This window comes from Coenobita brevimanus, chromosome 30 (assembly GCF_032717465.1).
Source record: "Coenobita brevimanus isolate Jiangsu-jjx chromosome 30, ASM3271746v2, whole genome shotgun sequence".
NCBI classification, from domain to species: domain Eukaryota; kingdom Metazoa; phylum Arthropoda; class Malacostraca; order Decapoda; family Coenobitidae; genus Coenobita; species Coenobita brevimanus.
The window spans coordinates 125,001-140,860 of NC_136983.1; the positions used below are offsets into that span (position 1 = coordinate 125,001).

The 15,860-nt window shown below is 45.4% G+C and overlaps 1 protein-coding gene across 1 annotated transcript in view; it reads left to right on the forward strand.

The window, feature by feature from the left end:
• The window catches only part of Lasp (LIM and SH3 domain protein Lasp), a 63,687-nt gene that overhangs the window by 15,320 nt on the left and 32,507 nt on the right, over positions 1–15,860 (forward strand). The window contains exon 2 of the mRNA XM_080268840.1: positions 10,169–10,263. Coding sequence (XP_080124966.1) covers positions 10,169–10,263 — 95 coding nt within the window. The remainder of the gene's footprint in view (positions 1–10,168; positions 10,264–15,860) is intronic.

Sequence of the window (15,860 nt, forward strand, 5' to 3'; positions counted from 1 at the left end):
TGCAAGTGAGGTGGAGGGGGAGGAGGAGACCAAGGATGAGGTGGAGTGATGGAGTGGAAAGGTATATGAGAGAGGTGGGTGTAAATTGGGTGGATGGCAACGGAATGGCAGTGGACAGGGCGACATGGAGGCGATTTGTGTGTGGCCACCCCTTACGAGATGAATGCGTTTGGCCACAGATAGATTTTTTTTCAGTGTTTATTAGCTATGAATATTTTAAGTCTTTATCTTAGGAAATAATATGCATTCTTATGATTTTTTTTGGCCAGACTTCTTCACAGACTGATTTACTTCTTACAGACTCTCCTACGAACTTTCAAACACTGTCTTTGGCGAATTCTTTTTCCGTAATCTTTTCTTTCTTAATCTTTTTATTTTCTCTCATGCATTTCTTCCCTTCCTGTATGGAGGCTATTACGGATAACTTGATAATCAGGGTTCCTCTTACGTAGAAGGCGGTTGTTTACGTAAGGTTGCTCTCTCTCTCTCTCTCTCTCTCTCTCTCTCTCTCTCTCTCTCTCTCTCCCACCATTCGCTTCCTCTGTTTCTTTCACCTCTACCCCTTCCTCTCCCCCCTTTTTACAGCTAGGCCAACCTTCCCTTCCATTTATCCGGTTTAGTCTGTGTGTGTGTGTGTGTGTGTTTAGAGTATCCATGTGTACATATACCCTTGTACACATAGTCAGGCAATTACTTGTGTGTGTAAACCTATACCGGTAAAGTATTTATGTATGCGTGCATGTATGTATGTATGTATGTATGTATGAGCTGTTGACCTTCCCGTACCTGTGTGTGTGTAACTACGTGTACGTAACTACACTGGCGACTGGCTGGTTGCTTGATATTCCTTATGTGTACGGATCCCTATGTACGTACGTTTGCCGTTGCACACACAGCTACCGCGTTAAGTATGTTAACCATATATTTCTAATTTTCTATGTATGTATGTGTGTGTATGTATGTACGTTACCTGATGCCTGTGTATGTTTCATCTCCCCATACCTAACCGTGTGCGTGTGTAACCATGTGTAGGTACAGTATCTTCCGGTATGTGTACATCAACCCGTGTACACGTAGCCAACCAGGTAGCCTTTCCAAACTCTCACTTTCAGCGCAGGTGTGTACCGCTAATCAATGAACACCTGCCGCAGATACCTTCTTCACCCCACCAGCACATCTTAGTTAATAATACGAGTGAATTGTTTCTCTCTCTCTCTCTCTCTCTCTCTCTCTCTCTCTCTCGCTCGCTCGCTCGTTCGCTCTCCTTCACTCCATAGTCGGTTTCTCATTCGTTATCCTTACATGTTGGGCATATCGTCATAGCGTTGCTTAAATACGGTAGTGTGCAGAGTTATGTGATGGTGTAATACTCAGAATAAATCAATTAGGTAAAGGTGTTACGAAATCGTCCAAACCAAGTAGATCAACAGTGTGGATCAAAAAGCCTTAGTCTTGTGCAAGAGTGTGGGACTTGAGTAAACGATAATGAGAGAGAGAGAGAGAGAGAGAGAGAGAGAGAGAGAATAGATAGATGATCGTGAGAGCCAGATAGAAAAGATATATTGGGATATGCTGATAGATAGACAGATAGATAGAGGAGCCTACTTAAAAGTTTGCCAGATAGATAGAAAGATAAATTGATAGATATAGATTGACAGATATAGCCAGATAGATAGATAGGTAGATAGGTGAGCCTGCTTATCAACAATGTGGATCTAAAAGCATAAGCCTTGTGCAAGTGTGTTTGACTTAGATAAACCATAATGCAATATTAGAGCCCTTGTTTGTGCTACCTCTCTCTCTCTCTCTCTCTCTCTCTCTCTCTTGACACAGTTATGATTGCTGACCCACTGAAGGGCCAAGGGCGAGAGAGAGAGAGAGAGAATACCACCACCACCACTACTACTACTACTACTACTACTACTAATAATAATAATAATGATAATAATAAAACTCTCCATGTCAGTATCTCGTGCACCTATCCCGTATGAACTACAAGGCTGTTTGCAAGTTCGATTTTCTGTTTTTAAACCTTTACTGTTGTATTATATCTTTTTTCCTCTACAGGTGTTCCTTCCTTCCTTCTTCCTTTTCTTTCTATCCCTTGCCCTTTCTCTCTTTCCTTCCTTTCTTTCTTCCTTCCTTCCTTCCTTTCTTTCTTTCTTTCTTCCTTCCTTTCTTTCTTTCTTTCTTTCTTTCTTCCTTCCTTCCTTCCTTCCTTCCTTCCTTCTTTCCTTCCTTCCTTCCTTCCTTCCTTCCTTCCTTCCTTCTCTCCTTCCTTCAGTCTTCACTCCTCACTCTTCACCTCTCCCATCTTCTCTCTCTTTCCTGCCGCCTCCCCCTCCCCACCCCCAAGCCCTCACTTTCACTCAGTCTCAAGGGCACGCAGTCTCTCTCTCTCTCTCTCTCTCTCTCTCTCTCTCTCTCTCACACACACACACACACACACACACAGAGCCATCACCCCGTCTTGAGAAATCTCAGTCATTCAGTATTTGCCATGCAGCTGTAATAGGCCTCAACGAGAGAGAGAAAGAGAGAGAGGGAGAGAGAGAGAGAGAGAGATGGTAGACAACCCTTACATGGGATAAACTGTTTGAGCATAGTGACGAATTTAGAGAAGGGGGAGGGGGGAATGGAAGGAAGTATGGAGACAGGGAGAAAGGATGGAGGGGGCGAGGAGAATGGGAGAAAAGAGGGAGGGAGGCAGATTGGTTGAAGGAAAAGAAGGGGGAAAGGAAGAAGGGAGTGAAATTTGAAACGAGAGAGAGAGAGAGAGAGTCACTACATACAGCCTTGAAATGTGATATTTGTCCCTTCGTGCGGTGCCACTAAATCAGATCAACCTTGCCTTTGTAACATCAGCTGGGTGGCGCCATCTGCCTCTGTCCTCTACACACAATTTGGTACCGTATATTCCCTACCTTCTTATCTATGTATCTATCGATATATTTGTCTATTTGTCTTGATCTATCTGTGTCTGTACCTACTTACCTGCATACCTACCTACCTACCTGCCTGTCTGTCTAATTATCTGTCTGTCTCTCTGCCTGTGTTTAAGACAAGTATTGCGGGAAGTTCAATTGCTGTCATCTGGAACTCTATAGGCCTCGTAATCGTAATATTTCAGAAATAATTTACCGTAAATTTAAAACCTTAATGAGAAAAAATAAATTAAGAATTATCATGTGGAGAGAAAAGTGAAACAGCTGATGGAATTCTCTCTCTCTCTCTCTCTCTCTCTCTCTCTCTCTCTCTCTCTCTCTCTCTCTCTCACCATCATTGTGTGTGTGTGTGTGCGTGTGTGTGTAGCTATATTATATAGTTGCTATATAGCGCGGGTCGGAGAGAGAGAGAGAGAGGACTTTGCACCTGTTTCACCTGCAGGCATTTACCATGCGAGAGTCTCAGGGGAATCTCTCTCTCTCTCTCTCTCTCTCTCTCTCTCTCTCTCTCTCTCTACACATTGGTGACGGGCGGAATACCAAATATTTGAGAGAGAGAGACTATTATAGAGTCGGTATTTGTAGTACAGTTTGGAAGCTTACTACGTAACACCTGATCCTTACCGATTTATTTCTAATTCTGTTGCGTTTCTGTATTCTTGTGTGGTATATCGACATAGATATTAATGAGCAGCTTGAAAAATAAATCGTTAAGGAAGAGGTGTTAGGGAGCCTCCTTGCCCGACGAGAACGGAGGGCCGTGATTCCTAAAGGGGCTAGACCTGAGGGAAGGAAGGTTAGAGAGAAGGGAGGGAAGAGAGTGAAGGAAACTGTTGAGAGGAATGAAAGAAGAAGAGAGAAAATATGAGGAAGGAAGGATGAAAGAGGGAGAGAAAATAAGGAAGGAGGGGGGAATGAAAAGGGAAGGGAATAAGAAAGGAAAGAGGTAGGGGAAAAAAGGAGAAAAGAAGGGAGGGAGGGGAAGGAAGAGGAACGAAGGAAGGGGGGAAGGAAAGAAATGAAGGTAAGGTGAGCGAAGGCAGAAAGTTTGGACAGGTGGAAGCTGTCATTCTCACTCAGTATGTTGTGGATCCCTAACACCTGGCCCGCGTGCGCGCACACACACACACACACACACACACACACACACACACACACACACACACACACACACACACGGTGATGGTGTATGGTTCGATTATCCGTAATAAGAGGCGTGTTTTAGATAGTGACCTGGGAGATTACATTCACCACAGCCTTACTACACACACACACACACACACACACACACACACACACAGAAAGAGAGAGGGGGCGCGGGGTTGGAGAAGGGGAAAGAGATCAGGGGGAGGGATGTTGTGCGTAGAAGTAGAGGAGGGAGACGAGATAGGAGAGGGGAGGAGGGAAGGGGACTGAAGAAAGGAAGAGAAGATTATGGGAGGGAGGAGGATTTGAGAAAATAGGAGGAAAAATCAAGGAGGTGGAGGAGAGAAAAGAGAGGAAGAGAAGGAAAAGGAAAGAGAGAATGAGGGAAGAAGATGAAATTTAAAGGTGTTGTTTGAAGATAAAGGAGGGAAAGGGAGGGGAGGGGAGGGGAGGGAAAGGGGAGGAGAGGGGAGAGAAAGTAGAGAGAGAGAGGTCATTGTCATTATTACCATCATCATCATCATCATCATACTTTTCGTTAATGGTATTATTATTCTAACCCAATTTCCTTTTCCTCTAAGATAATATATCAGTTATGACCATATGCCTGCCTTGAGTTGTGTGTGTGTGTGTGTGTGTGTGTGTGTGTGTGTGTGTGTGTGTGTGTGTGTGTGTGTGTGTGTGTGTGTGTGTAAGGCTTCTTGGATGTTAGTGCTACTCCCTTTATCTCTCTCTCCCTCCTCCCTTCCTTCTTCCTACCCTCCCTCCCTCCTTCCCTTCTTTGTATTCATCTTCTGCCATCGCGTGTTTTCCTTCCTCGTACCTCCTCTTTCCTTCCCCTTTCTCTCCTTTTCCATCCCTTAATCCTCCCTCTCTCTCTCTCTCTCTCTCTGTGTTTGTGTATACCGGAGTTAAGAGAGAGAGAGAGAGAGAGAGAGGACGGGACTGATTAAGTGAATAGCCTATGTGAGAATTTGCTCGTGTGAATGGTGTTTGAGAGAGAGCGAGAGAGAGATTGTTCCCATTCTCAGCCCAGTGCTATCACCAACATAATCTGCCATTGTCATCACTATATTCTTTTCATCACTCCACTCATCATTAACAAGTAGCCTGTCATCACTATCACCTCCACAATTAACGCCAACTTTGAGGTGTTCGTATGGTGGTGATGGTGTTAGTGATGATGATGATGATGGATGGGAGAGGAGAGTTGGGTGGTGGTGGTGGTGATAATAGCATTGAGGGGGGAGTATGAGGGTCATGAGTGAGGTGGTAGGGGTGAGGGGTTAGGGGGTGTAAGGGACACTGACCTCGGTGGTATTATGTCCCTGGAGAGGGGAAGGGGGAGGGGACAGTCAATTGGAGTCACTGTTCCACCCACTCCCCCTCCCCTCATGTCTCCCCCCCACTCACTCCTGTTTGATCCTGTCGCCTTTTCACCTCACCTACATGCTCTGCGTACTGGTATACACACATACTTTTATACATACACTATATACGTACACACATGCGTTCCGTGTGTGTGTGTGTGTGTGTGTGTGTGTATATATCAAATGATCAGCTGATAATCACGTTCACACTGCAACCCATATCGTACACACACATGCACACATTATTTAACCTACACTTAGATTTAACTACTAGGTTAAGCTTGGTAATGTTAGTTAGTTAGATGATTAGGTTAAGTTAGGCAGATGTAGCGTTGGTTAGGGCTTAGGATGAGTTAGTTACCGGTATGTTAGAAAAGGTTTGTTTTGTTAGGTCAAGTTGGGTCACCAGATGTTTGACATTTTATCTCTCTCTCTCTCTCAAGCTTGTAATAACAATACTGATACACACACACACACACACACACACACACACACATTGAAACTCAAGACGAATATAAAAGCAAGAAAAAATAAAACTGAATATGACCAGCGTAAAAGAATAGTCCTTGAGTCCTGTTCCCAGGCGATTCAGGCGGCTGCATTTTTAAGTACATGAGAAGAAGAGAAGGAACGTATGAAGGAAAGAAGAGAAAGGAGAGGAGAAAGAAATGAAGGAAATAGAGGAGGGAAAGAAGAGAAGGGAGGGAAGACAGGAAGGAAGAAAGGAAAGCATAAGAATGGAAGATGACTGTACTAGGCCGGTTGACCCATGGAGCTCCTGAACTGCTAGAATGAGATAATGATAGCGAAGAAGGAAGGAACACACACACACACACACACACACACACACACACACACACACACACACACACACACACACAATGAAGTGTTTATGATAGGCCGTACGAGCCGTGGTGGTATTTTTAGTGCTACTCCAGCCACAAGGGCCTCGGCTCTTAAAATATTAAACGTAGACCTTGTGAGATAGATAGATAGATAGATAGAGATAAATATATAGAAGACTGATATGTAGTGTGTGTGTGTGTGTGTGTGTGGTGATTGAGTGGTGAGGGTACATAACTTCTTACCCCTCCTCTCTCTTTCTCTCCAGACTACCTCTGTCTCCCTTTCCCTCGTCCCCTTCCCTCTTTCTCTCCTCATCCCCTCGCATTTCCTCCCCCCCCCCTGTCTATCTATCCTCCTCTCTTCCCCCTCCCTCTCTTTCCTTTCCCCCTTCCCTCACTCATTCTTCTTCTCCCCCTCCCCCTCTTTCCTCCTCCTTTTCCTTCACTTCCTTCTCCCCCTCTCCCTTCCCCACCACACCAGAGCCTTATCATGTGTTTATACTCACGCCCTCCCCCGCTCTCTCTCTCTCTCTCTCTCTCTCTCTCTCTCTCTCTCTCAAATACTCTCTAAGCATCACATGAAGGTGAGAGAGAGCAAGACGGGGTTGGGGAAGGAATGATGAAGGAAGGAAGGAATAAATAGGAGAGAAGGAGAGAGAGAGGAGGGAGGGAGGGAAGGAGAGAGAGGGTGTGTTTAGCCGTTTGGAAGGAAGGGAGGGAGAAGGAAGGATGATAGTGGGGTATGGGGAACGAGGAAGCGAGGAGGGGAAGGAAGGTAGAGAGAAGGAAGAAGGTGATGGAGGGAGATGAAAGTAGGAAGGAGGGAAGGGAAGGAGGAAGCAGGAAGGAAGAGAGTGAGGAAGGAAGGAAGGAATGTTCTGATACAGAATTTATGGCAGTGAAGGAGAGGGGGGAGGGAGAAGGGCGGAGGGAGAGAGAGAGAGAGAGGTGGGAGGAGACGGAGGGAAGGATTATTCTTGTATCATCTCTCTGACCTTAACTCCCACATTCTCTCTCTCTCTCTCTCTCTCTCTCTCTCTCTCTCTCTCTCTCTCTCTCTCGGTATTGATGCAAACTCATCGCTTCATTGACTTGATTCATAATTCAGTTTTGGTGGTCGTGTGTGTTGAGAGAAAGAGAGAGAGAGGGGCGTGCACGTGTGCGCGCTTGCTCATCATTACTTAATGCTCATGTGTGCGTGAGCATGTATATGTAAGCGCACGTGTGTGTGTGTGTGTGTGTGTGTGTGTGTGTGTGTGTGTGTACTATCAATAAATGCTAGAGCGAGCTTTTAAGTCAGTGGTTGGTTTACTATAGTCACCAGTGGTAACTCTCTCTCTCTCTCTCTCTCTCTCTCTCTCTCTCTCTCTCTCTCTCTCTCTCAAGAGTGAAGGAGTGCAATGGTAGAGGAACGCTGCATGCTTTGAGGGGCCGTGGGAAGACTGCTGCACTATAATTACTTCATAAGGGAAGGAAGCATCTACGTTGTCCGTAACCCAGCAAGCTGCTATATTACCATCCTATAAAAAATATTCAAGGTTATCTCAGAACACACACACACACACACACACACACACACACACACACACACACACACACACACACACACACACACACACACACACACACACACACACACACACACACACACACACACACACACACTACGGCACATTTAGAGAGAGAGAGAGAGAGAGAGTAGAATTTCGTACATTTTCATCCAGTAACTTCTGTATTACTAAAGGATAGATAAAATGTCAGACACATTTCACTTAGCGTGCGGATGTAATAAATCGCAAAGGAATGGGTGTTAAGTACGCTCCTAAATCCAGCAATATAGCCCATTGTTTTCACCGACGCCTGGAACCTTTTGTAAACAGACAGGTTGGAGTGTAGTACAGTCGGTCGCAAAAATTTTCGTATGCTTGTTTCACACTTAGGGGATCTCCGTCACTTTCCTTCCTGACGCATCATATCAGCATCATCTATGGCCAGAGAACCACAGCAAGCCTCTGTTCAAGAATATTAGCCAGCAGAGGATAGTGGCAAGCAGAAGAGGTGAAATATTATGGTAGGGAAACATACCAAGCCTCTCTCAGCTGAATATTAGCCAGCAGAGGAAAGTAGAAGAGGTGAAGTGTTAGGGCAGAGAAATTTACCAAGTCTCTCTCAGCTGAGGAATATTTGTCTGCAGAGGAAATTGACAAGTAGAAGAAGTGAAGTTTTAGGGCAGAGAGTATACGTAGCCTCTCTCAGCTGAGGAATATCAGTCAGTAAAGTGACAAGCAGAAGAGGTGAAATATTAGGGCAGAGAAATATACCAGGCCTCTCTCAGCTGAGGATTACCCAGTAGAGGAAAGTGAGAAGCAGAAGAGGTGAAGTATTAGGAACATACCAAGCCTCCCTAAGCTTAAGGATGTTAGTCAGCAAGGCAAATGAGAAGAGGTGATATATTGAACGTCTCTAGGAAGCAGTGCCGTCGCCTGGTTATATCGATACCACTACATGAAGGCTTCCCTCCCCAGCACTGACTGTACCATACTGTACCATAGCCATAGATGGGCGTGAGTGGTACACTGACGTCATACCCTTTGTTGTCTGTTGTAACTGGAAATGTGTAACTTCCTGTATTTCTGTGTGTGTGTGTGTGTGTGTGTGTGTGTGTGTGTGTGTAGGCGTATGTTTACATGTGCGTGTTGGCATATGTTTTTGTGTGCGTGGGTGTATGTTTGGTTTTTATGTGTGCACATGTTGATAGTGTCGTGTGCGTGGGTGTATGTGTATGAATGCTTGAACTTGTTTTTGCTTGTGTGTGTGTGTGTGTGTGTGTGTGTGTGTGTGTGTGTGTGTGTGTATGCATGCATGTATGTATGTGTGTGACCGCCCTTGGCCTTGCATTTGTCCGTGTGCGTGTTTTAATGTTCGTGGTCATGGTGGTATGTGCATGTGTACGTCTGTGTATGTATATTTGTGTGTAAGTTAATGGTGCAGTGAACAGTATTAGGATGTGTATGTCTTAAGCTAATATAGGGGTATGGTGGTAGGGTTTCATCTGACGGAACTGTGCTACTTAACACCAAAATACTTAGTTAAGTTTGCATGAACTTCGGTGAGTCCAAGTAATGTGGTAGGAATGAGTCTCCTTGGTTATTAGTCAAATCAGCCCTCCAGTCTGACTACACTCGGCCATCAAGGGGGTTAGAGCTCTTTGTTAGGTTACAACACAAGGACTATAGTCATGGCGTAGCATAACATAACAGCACATCATATCATAACATGGCACAGCATAACATAACCTAGCACAACATAACATTATAACATATTCCACTGTAGAATACTTCATCCCATCCGGTCGATCCTACTCTAGCACAACATAACATAGCCAGCCCCAGTGCACTCCTGCCCAGTCCACCTCAGCCTAGCAGACCCATAGCTTAACCCATCCTGAGCAGTGATAACAAACGATAAAAAACATAGCGTAGCATAGCATAGCATAACTAATCACCATTGTATCCTCGTTACAAATGCGGCACAGGAGATGCCTCAAGTGTCAGCGGTGCAATGTGACCCTCAGTGTGAAGACTAGCATAGCATAACATAGCCATTATATGCCGGTCACAGCTATGGCATAAGGGTTGCTTCAAGTGCCAGGAGTGCAACATGGCCTTCAGTGTGAAGCCCTAGCACAAAATAATATACCATAACATAACATAGCTTAACCGTTATATCCTTGTTACAGATATGGCACAAGGGCTGCTTCAAGTGCCAGGATATGACCCTCAGTACGAGGACCTGACATAGCATAACATATCATTTCAGAGTAACGTCATAGCATAGCATAACCATTACCTCCTCGTTACAGATATGGCACAAGGGCTGCTTCAAGTGCCAGGAATGCAACATGACTCTCAGTATGAAGACCTACAAGGGCTTCAACAAACTACCGTACTGCGAGGCGTAAGTACAATATTTACCTAGTACTGTACTTGTCCTTGCAATGCCCTGAGCATCTAGTATATCGCTGGGACTGGGGAGGGACGCCTTCATGTGGTGTCACTGATATAATTGGGTGATTTACCTGACGGGTTATATAAATGGCCTTCAGCTACATCCCTGTCCCCCTAAAGGATGATGGTGGCATTACAGCAACTACTACCACCACCACCACCACCACAACAACAGCAACAACTACCACTGCTACTACTACTGGTGGTGGAATTAGTAGTAGTAGTACCACCATAGCATTCTAATAGTACCTGTGTCCTATCATAGCCTTTCTTTTGCAGTACACTTAAAGGATGCGTCAGTTGTACACTACAGATATAACGTACACTTGTCTGTACAACCCGTTTCCCTTCATAATACCTCGCCTGTATTTGTGGTACATGTAATAAACTTCGAATGGCACGTATCTTGATTTTTGCTTCCGTTTAATTCTTTTGGAGACAGCCTTTGGTTCTTTCTTTTTCTCGTATATGAAAGCCTTATAAAATTCTCGCTTTTTGAACAGCGTAAAGGCACTGTCAAAAACGGGGCATGTACGGTATTTCCCTTAATATTCATGGGCTTCCTCCCTATCTCAGCTTTTAATGACGATGGTGGTGGTGATGATGATGATGACAAAAAAGAAAAACATGCCACAGCCATTGTCTACTTGAGGTCAAGATCACTGATCATGTGCATGTCACCTTAGGTCATCACGGTCTGTAAGTCGACCAGGTTTGGTGGCTCTAGATTTAATCCTTCATGGGAAATTAGATGACTTTCGGAATATCCGGTAAAAAGTCAGAGAATAATCAACCGATTGGAACCATAGTCCTTTCCGCACTGCGTCTACCTTAAGGCTGTTTTGTAGTAAACGTTCAGCTTGCCAGCATAAGCAGTTTTTGAGATAGCATGGCTGACTCTCTCTTGCCGGATAGTAGCCACCCGGGTGACGGATTGCCACCATATTTGGCCAAAAGAAGCGAACAGCTTTCCGACTAAGTTGACCAAGTTTGAAAGCTCTGGGCCAAATAGCCTTTGAAATAAGCCATTGGAAGTATTGCTGTGTTAAAGTAAATACGGTACTAATGAGATTAATATTGAGAAGAATAATTCAACTTCCCACAAGGATGCGGCAAGTTTTCATTACTAATAGTTTAAAATTACCGATAGATAGAAACCTGATAGATTACCGATAGATAGATATTTTCCTGTGATAATATTTCAGAACTGCTCCCCCTCTCTTCCAATATTTTTCCTGCGTATTCCCACTGATAAGGGTGTGTGCTGAACGATAACACTATCATTGATAAGACTCATCCCTGGATCTCTCTCTCTCTCTCTCTCTCTCTCTCACACACACACACACACACACACACACACACACACACACACACACACAGTCTCCATACTTCTCTCTCTCTCTCTTTCTCTCGTACATACATATTTGTTTTGAGAGAGAGAGAGAGAGAGAGAGAGAGAGAGAGAGAGAGAGAGAGAGAGAGAGCATAGATAAGTAATCCCTTCCGTATAACTCCAATATCCCGTATCTCTTTATCTTCCCTTTGTGAGGAATCAGACGCCTGGTGGCCTAGTGGGTTGGGGCGCCCCGGTTAGAGTGACGGCCTTCCACAGATTCCGTCCCCTAGCACCTCTTCCTTAGCGATTTATTTTCCAAACCACCCATTAACATTTTGATGTCGACATAGCTTCCATGAACAACTTACAAGAATATAGTAACTGAGCAGAATCAGGAATAACTCGGTAAAAAAGAGGTGTTAGAGAGCTTCCTAATAAATAATGGCACGAGAATACCACCCTTTATATTTATGGCCCTCATTCTCGTCGGTTAAGGGAGCTCCCTAACACCTTTTCCTAATCTACTTATTTTGCTTATTAAGCCTTACTCTCCATTTGTGTGTTACATAAATCATTCCATTGTTGCCGTACTCTGCATAACGTTCGAATTTATATTAACCAGCTGTATCCAGAAATAAATCGCTAAGGAAAAGGTGTTAGGGGTTGAATCGTTCAGTTTAACGACGAAAATAAATGAGACTGAATGTGAAAGGTATACACTATATAAGATGTTGGCTAAACATATCGTTGACTGAATGACGGGAAAATGCCTTGGGTTCTTTTTCCACTGGATAGATTGTGTGTGTGTGTGTGTGTGTGTGTGTGTGTGTGTGTGTGTGTGTGTGTGTGTGTAAGGCTAGTAAGGACAACAGGACTTAGAGTATTAACTTACAACTCAAGGTCATTCTCTCTCTCTCTCTCTCTCTCTCTCTCTCTCTCTCTCTATCTATCTATCTATCTATCTATCTATCTATCTGTCTCTCTATCTATCTATATCTGTCTGCCACGAAACTCTCTCCTACCACTACCAGAGAAGCTACATTAAGTTTCTCTAGTGAAACTTTTGAACCACAAAGACAGATGTGGTAGTGGGGAGAATTACCACATAAACCACAGAGAGAGAGAGAGAGAGAGAGAGAGAGTTCATACCCCTATGACATCATGAGTGCCAGGACCTCAAGGATCTCTCTCTCTCTCTCTCTCTCGTTCTCTCGCTCTGTGTGTGTGTGTGTGTGTGTGTGTGTGTGTGTGTGTGTGTGTGTAAGAGAGAACCAACCCCCTTTTCAACAGCATTCTCTCTCCCTTCCCTTCCCTTTCCCACCCTAATGTCTTCCACCCACTCCATTTCCTCCCCTCACCCTCTTTCCTCCCCTCACCCTCTTTCCTCCCCTCACCCTCTTTCCTTCCCTCACCCTCTTTCCTCCCCTCACCCTCTTTCCTTCCCTCACCCTCTTTCCTCCCCTCACCCTCTTTCCTCCCCTCACCCTCTTTCCTTCCCTCACCCTCTTTCCTTCCCGTCATCCTCTCCCCCATTCTCTCCCCTTCCTGTCCCCGCCAGGTCTTAATTATTTAATTATTTATTTACCAGAGTGGTTAGTGGGACGAGGAGAGACAGAAAGTGGAAGAGAAAATAGCTTGCGTCTTGATTTGCTGATTTCTATACCTCTTTCTCTCTCTCTCTCTCTCTCTCTCTCTTTCCTCCTCCTCGTCCTCTCCTACATACCTCCCTCCCCTCCACATAACTTGGGCGCACTTAAGGGCACTTGGGCACTTTTGAGCTCACTTAGAAACACTTATAGCCTCTTGCGGCCTTATATGAGAGGCACGGAAATCACTGATACATGGGCTGTTTGATCAGGGTATGAGATGAAACACACACACACACACACACACACACACACACACACACACACACACACACACACACACACACACACACACACAGAGTTACCTAAAAATATATAACCCAATAATCTACTTCAGCCTGACCCAGCTAACCAAGCATTTAGGAGAAGGGTGAGGCATTGCTTAGAGTGTGAGTGAGGGTAGGGTATGTTAACACTTATTCCCTTCCCTACCCTCTCCCTCTTCTCTCCTCACCCCTCCCAGCCCTCTCCCTCACTCCTTTCCCTCTCATTCACTCCCTTCCCTCTCATTCACTCCCTTCCTCCCCCTCCCTCTCCCTTGCCCTCGCCTTTCTTCACCTCTCACCCTTCAACCTCTGACCTTTGTCGGGGTTAAAGCTGACACCAAATAGCCCTCTCCCCCATTCATGACCTCCTCAACTCACCTCCTCTCTTCTCTTCTCTCTCCTCTCCTCTCCTCTCCTCTTCTCTCCTCCCCACCCCCTCTTCTTCCCCCTCCCTCCTTAGCTTATAAAGTATTATAGAATGTAACTTTTCGCTTCCAGTCTTTCCTGTGAAACTTCCACGTCAGTTTTTCCACGCTGCGTGGTAGTCCTGCTCACTTTTTCCTGCCAGTTTTAACAGGAGGGTTTGGAGGCGAGGGAAGCCTTCATGCTTTACTATCCTTATCCTTCAGCATGTAGAATTAGATCATAGTCATAGCCTACTCTGTAACAAGCAGCCTCGAAAGGACCATAAAGTCTGTTGCTGTTTGCTTTCCTTTGTATTCCTCTTCCTCATCTCCCTTCTCCCTCCTGCCACTCCTTCCCACTCCTTCTTCTTCCTTCCCCCACTCCTTCCCCTTCCCTCTTCTTTCTACCTCTCCCTCTTGTTCCCCCCCCCCCCATCTTCCAGTCCATGGTTGGATCAGGGAACAGTTTAAAGAATTGAATTTCTTTTAAAAAGACAATTAATTAACCATAAGACCCACTAACACCAGTCCGAAATTAGCAACCCTAGCATGTATTCAGTATGGACGGTGGGTATTTGTGTCAGTGTGGTGACATGTCAAGTGAATGGATAGTGGGCGCCCCTACCGATCTCTCTCTCTCTCTCTCTCTCTCTCTCTCTCTCTCTCTCTCTCTCGTTGGGGTAAGGTCAGTGGGATGGGGTCAGAGGGTTAAGATTTCTCCCCAGGTTTGTTGTGTGTGTGTGTGAGAGAGAGAGAGAGAGAGAGATTCTAAGTGGTCCGACCGTTATATTAACAGAGACACTTATTCTCAAATTACAGCAGTTTAAGAATGAGCCAGGGAGAGAGAGAGAGAGAGAGAGAGAGAGAGAGAGAGAGAGTGGGGGAGAAAGAGAGAGAGAGAGAGAGTGGGAGAGAGAGTGGGGGAGAGAGAGGGAGAGAGAGAATTTTTACTTTTTCCTTCCCCATTCCTTTTTCTCTTCTCACCTTCCTTTCCCTTCCCTTCCTTTGACTCTCCTCTCATTCCCATTCCCATTCCCATTCCCATTTCTCCTATGTTCCCTCCCTCTCCCCTTCTCCTTCGCCCCATCCCTTCCCCTTCTCCTCCCCATTTAACCCTTGCATACTAGACATCCCTGACCCTAATATACTCTCCCCTCTCCCTCTCCTCCTTCCACTTCCCTCCCCCTCCCCTTCCCTCTTCCCTCTCTCTCTCTCTCTCTCTCCCCCTTTCTCTCCCTCTCCTCCACCCTTCTATCCTTGTCTCCCTTTTCCAACCATTCCTTCCCATCTCGTCTCGCTCTTCCCCTCCCCTCCCTTCACCTCGCCCCTTTCCCCTCTCCTCCCATTCCCTCACCCCCCCCGTCTCTTTCCTCTCTCTCCCTGCCTCCCTCTTTTCTCTTCCCCATAACCATTGTCCTTTCCCTCTTCTCATCAAGTTCTACTTCCACTTATTTTCCGTTTCTCCCCTCATTAGCTGTTTCATCTCCTCCTCCTCCTCCTCCTCCTCCTCCTCCTCCTCCTCCTCCTCCTCCTCCTCCTCCTCCTCCTCCTCCTCCTCCTCCTCCTCCTCCTCCTCCTCCTCCTCCTCCTCCAGTATGTAGAATTAGATCTCGTAGTTATAATCTACTTTGTAACAAACGCCTCGAGAAGACCCTAAAGCCTGTTGCTGTATGCTTTCCTTTGTATTCCTTTGTATTCCCTCACCTCCTCCTTCTCCTCCCATGTTGATGGATACCAGTGGATGGTTTCATGATTTGCTATCAGGAGAGAGAGAGAGAGAGAGAGAGAGAGAGAGAGAGAGAGAGAGAGGTGGAGGGACGTTGATCATTGACTAGGAAAAAGGTGAAAGATCAGATGAAAGAGAAGAGGAGAGGGAGGGAGTGAAGGGGATGGCA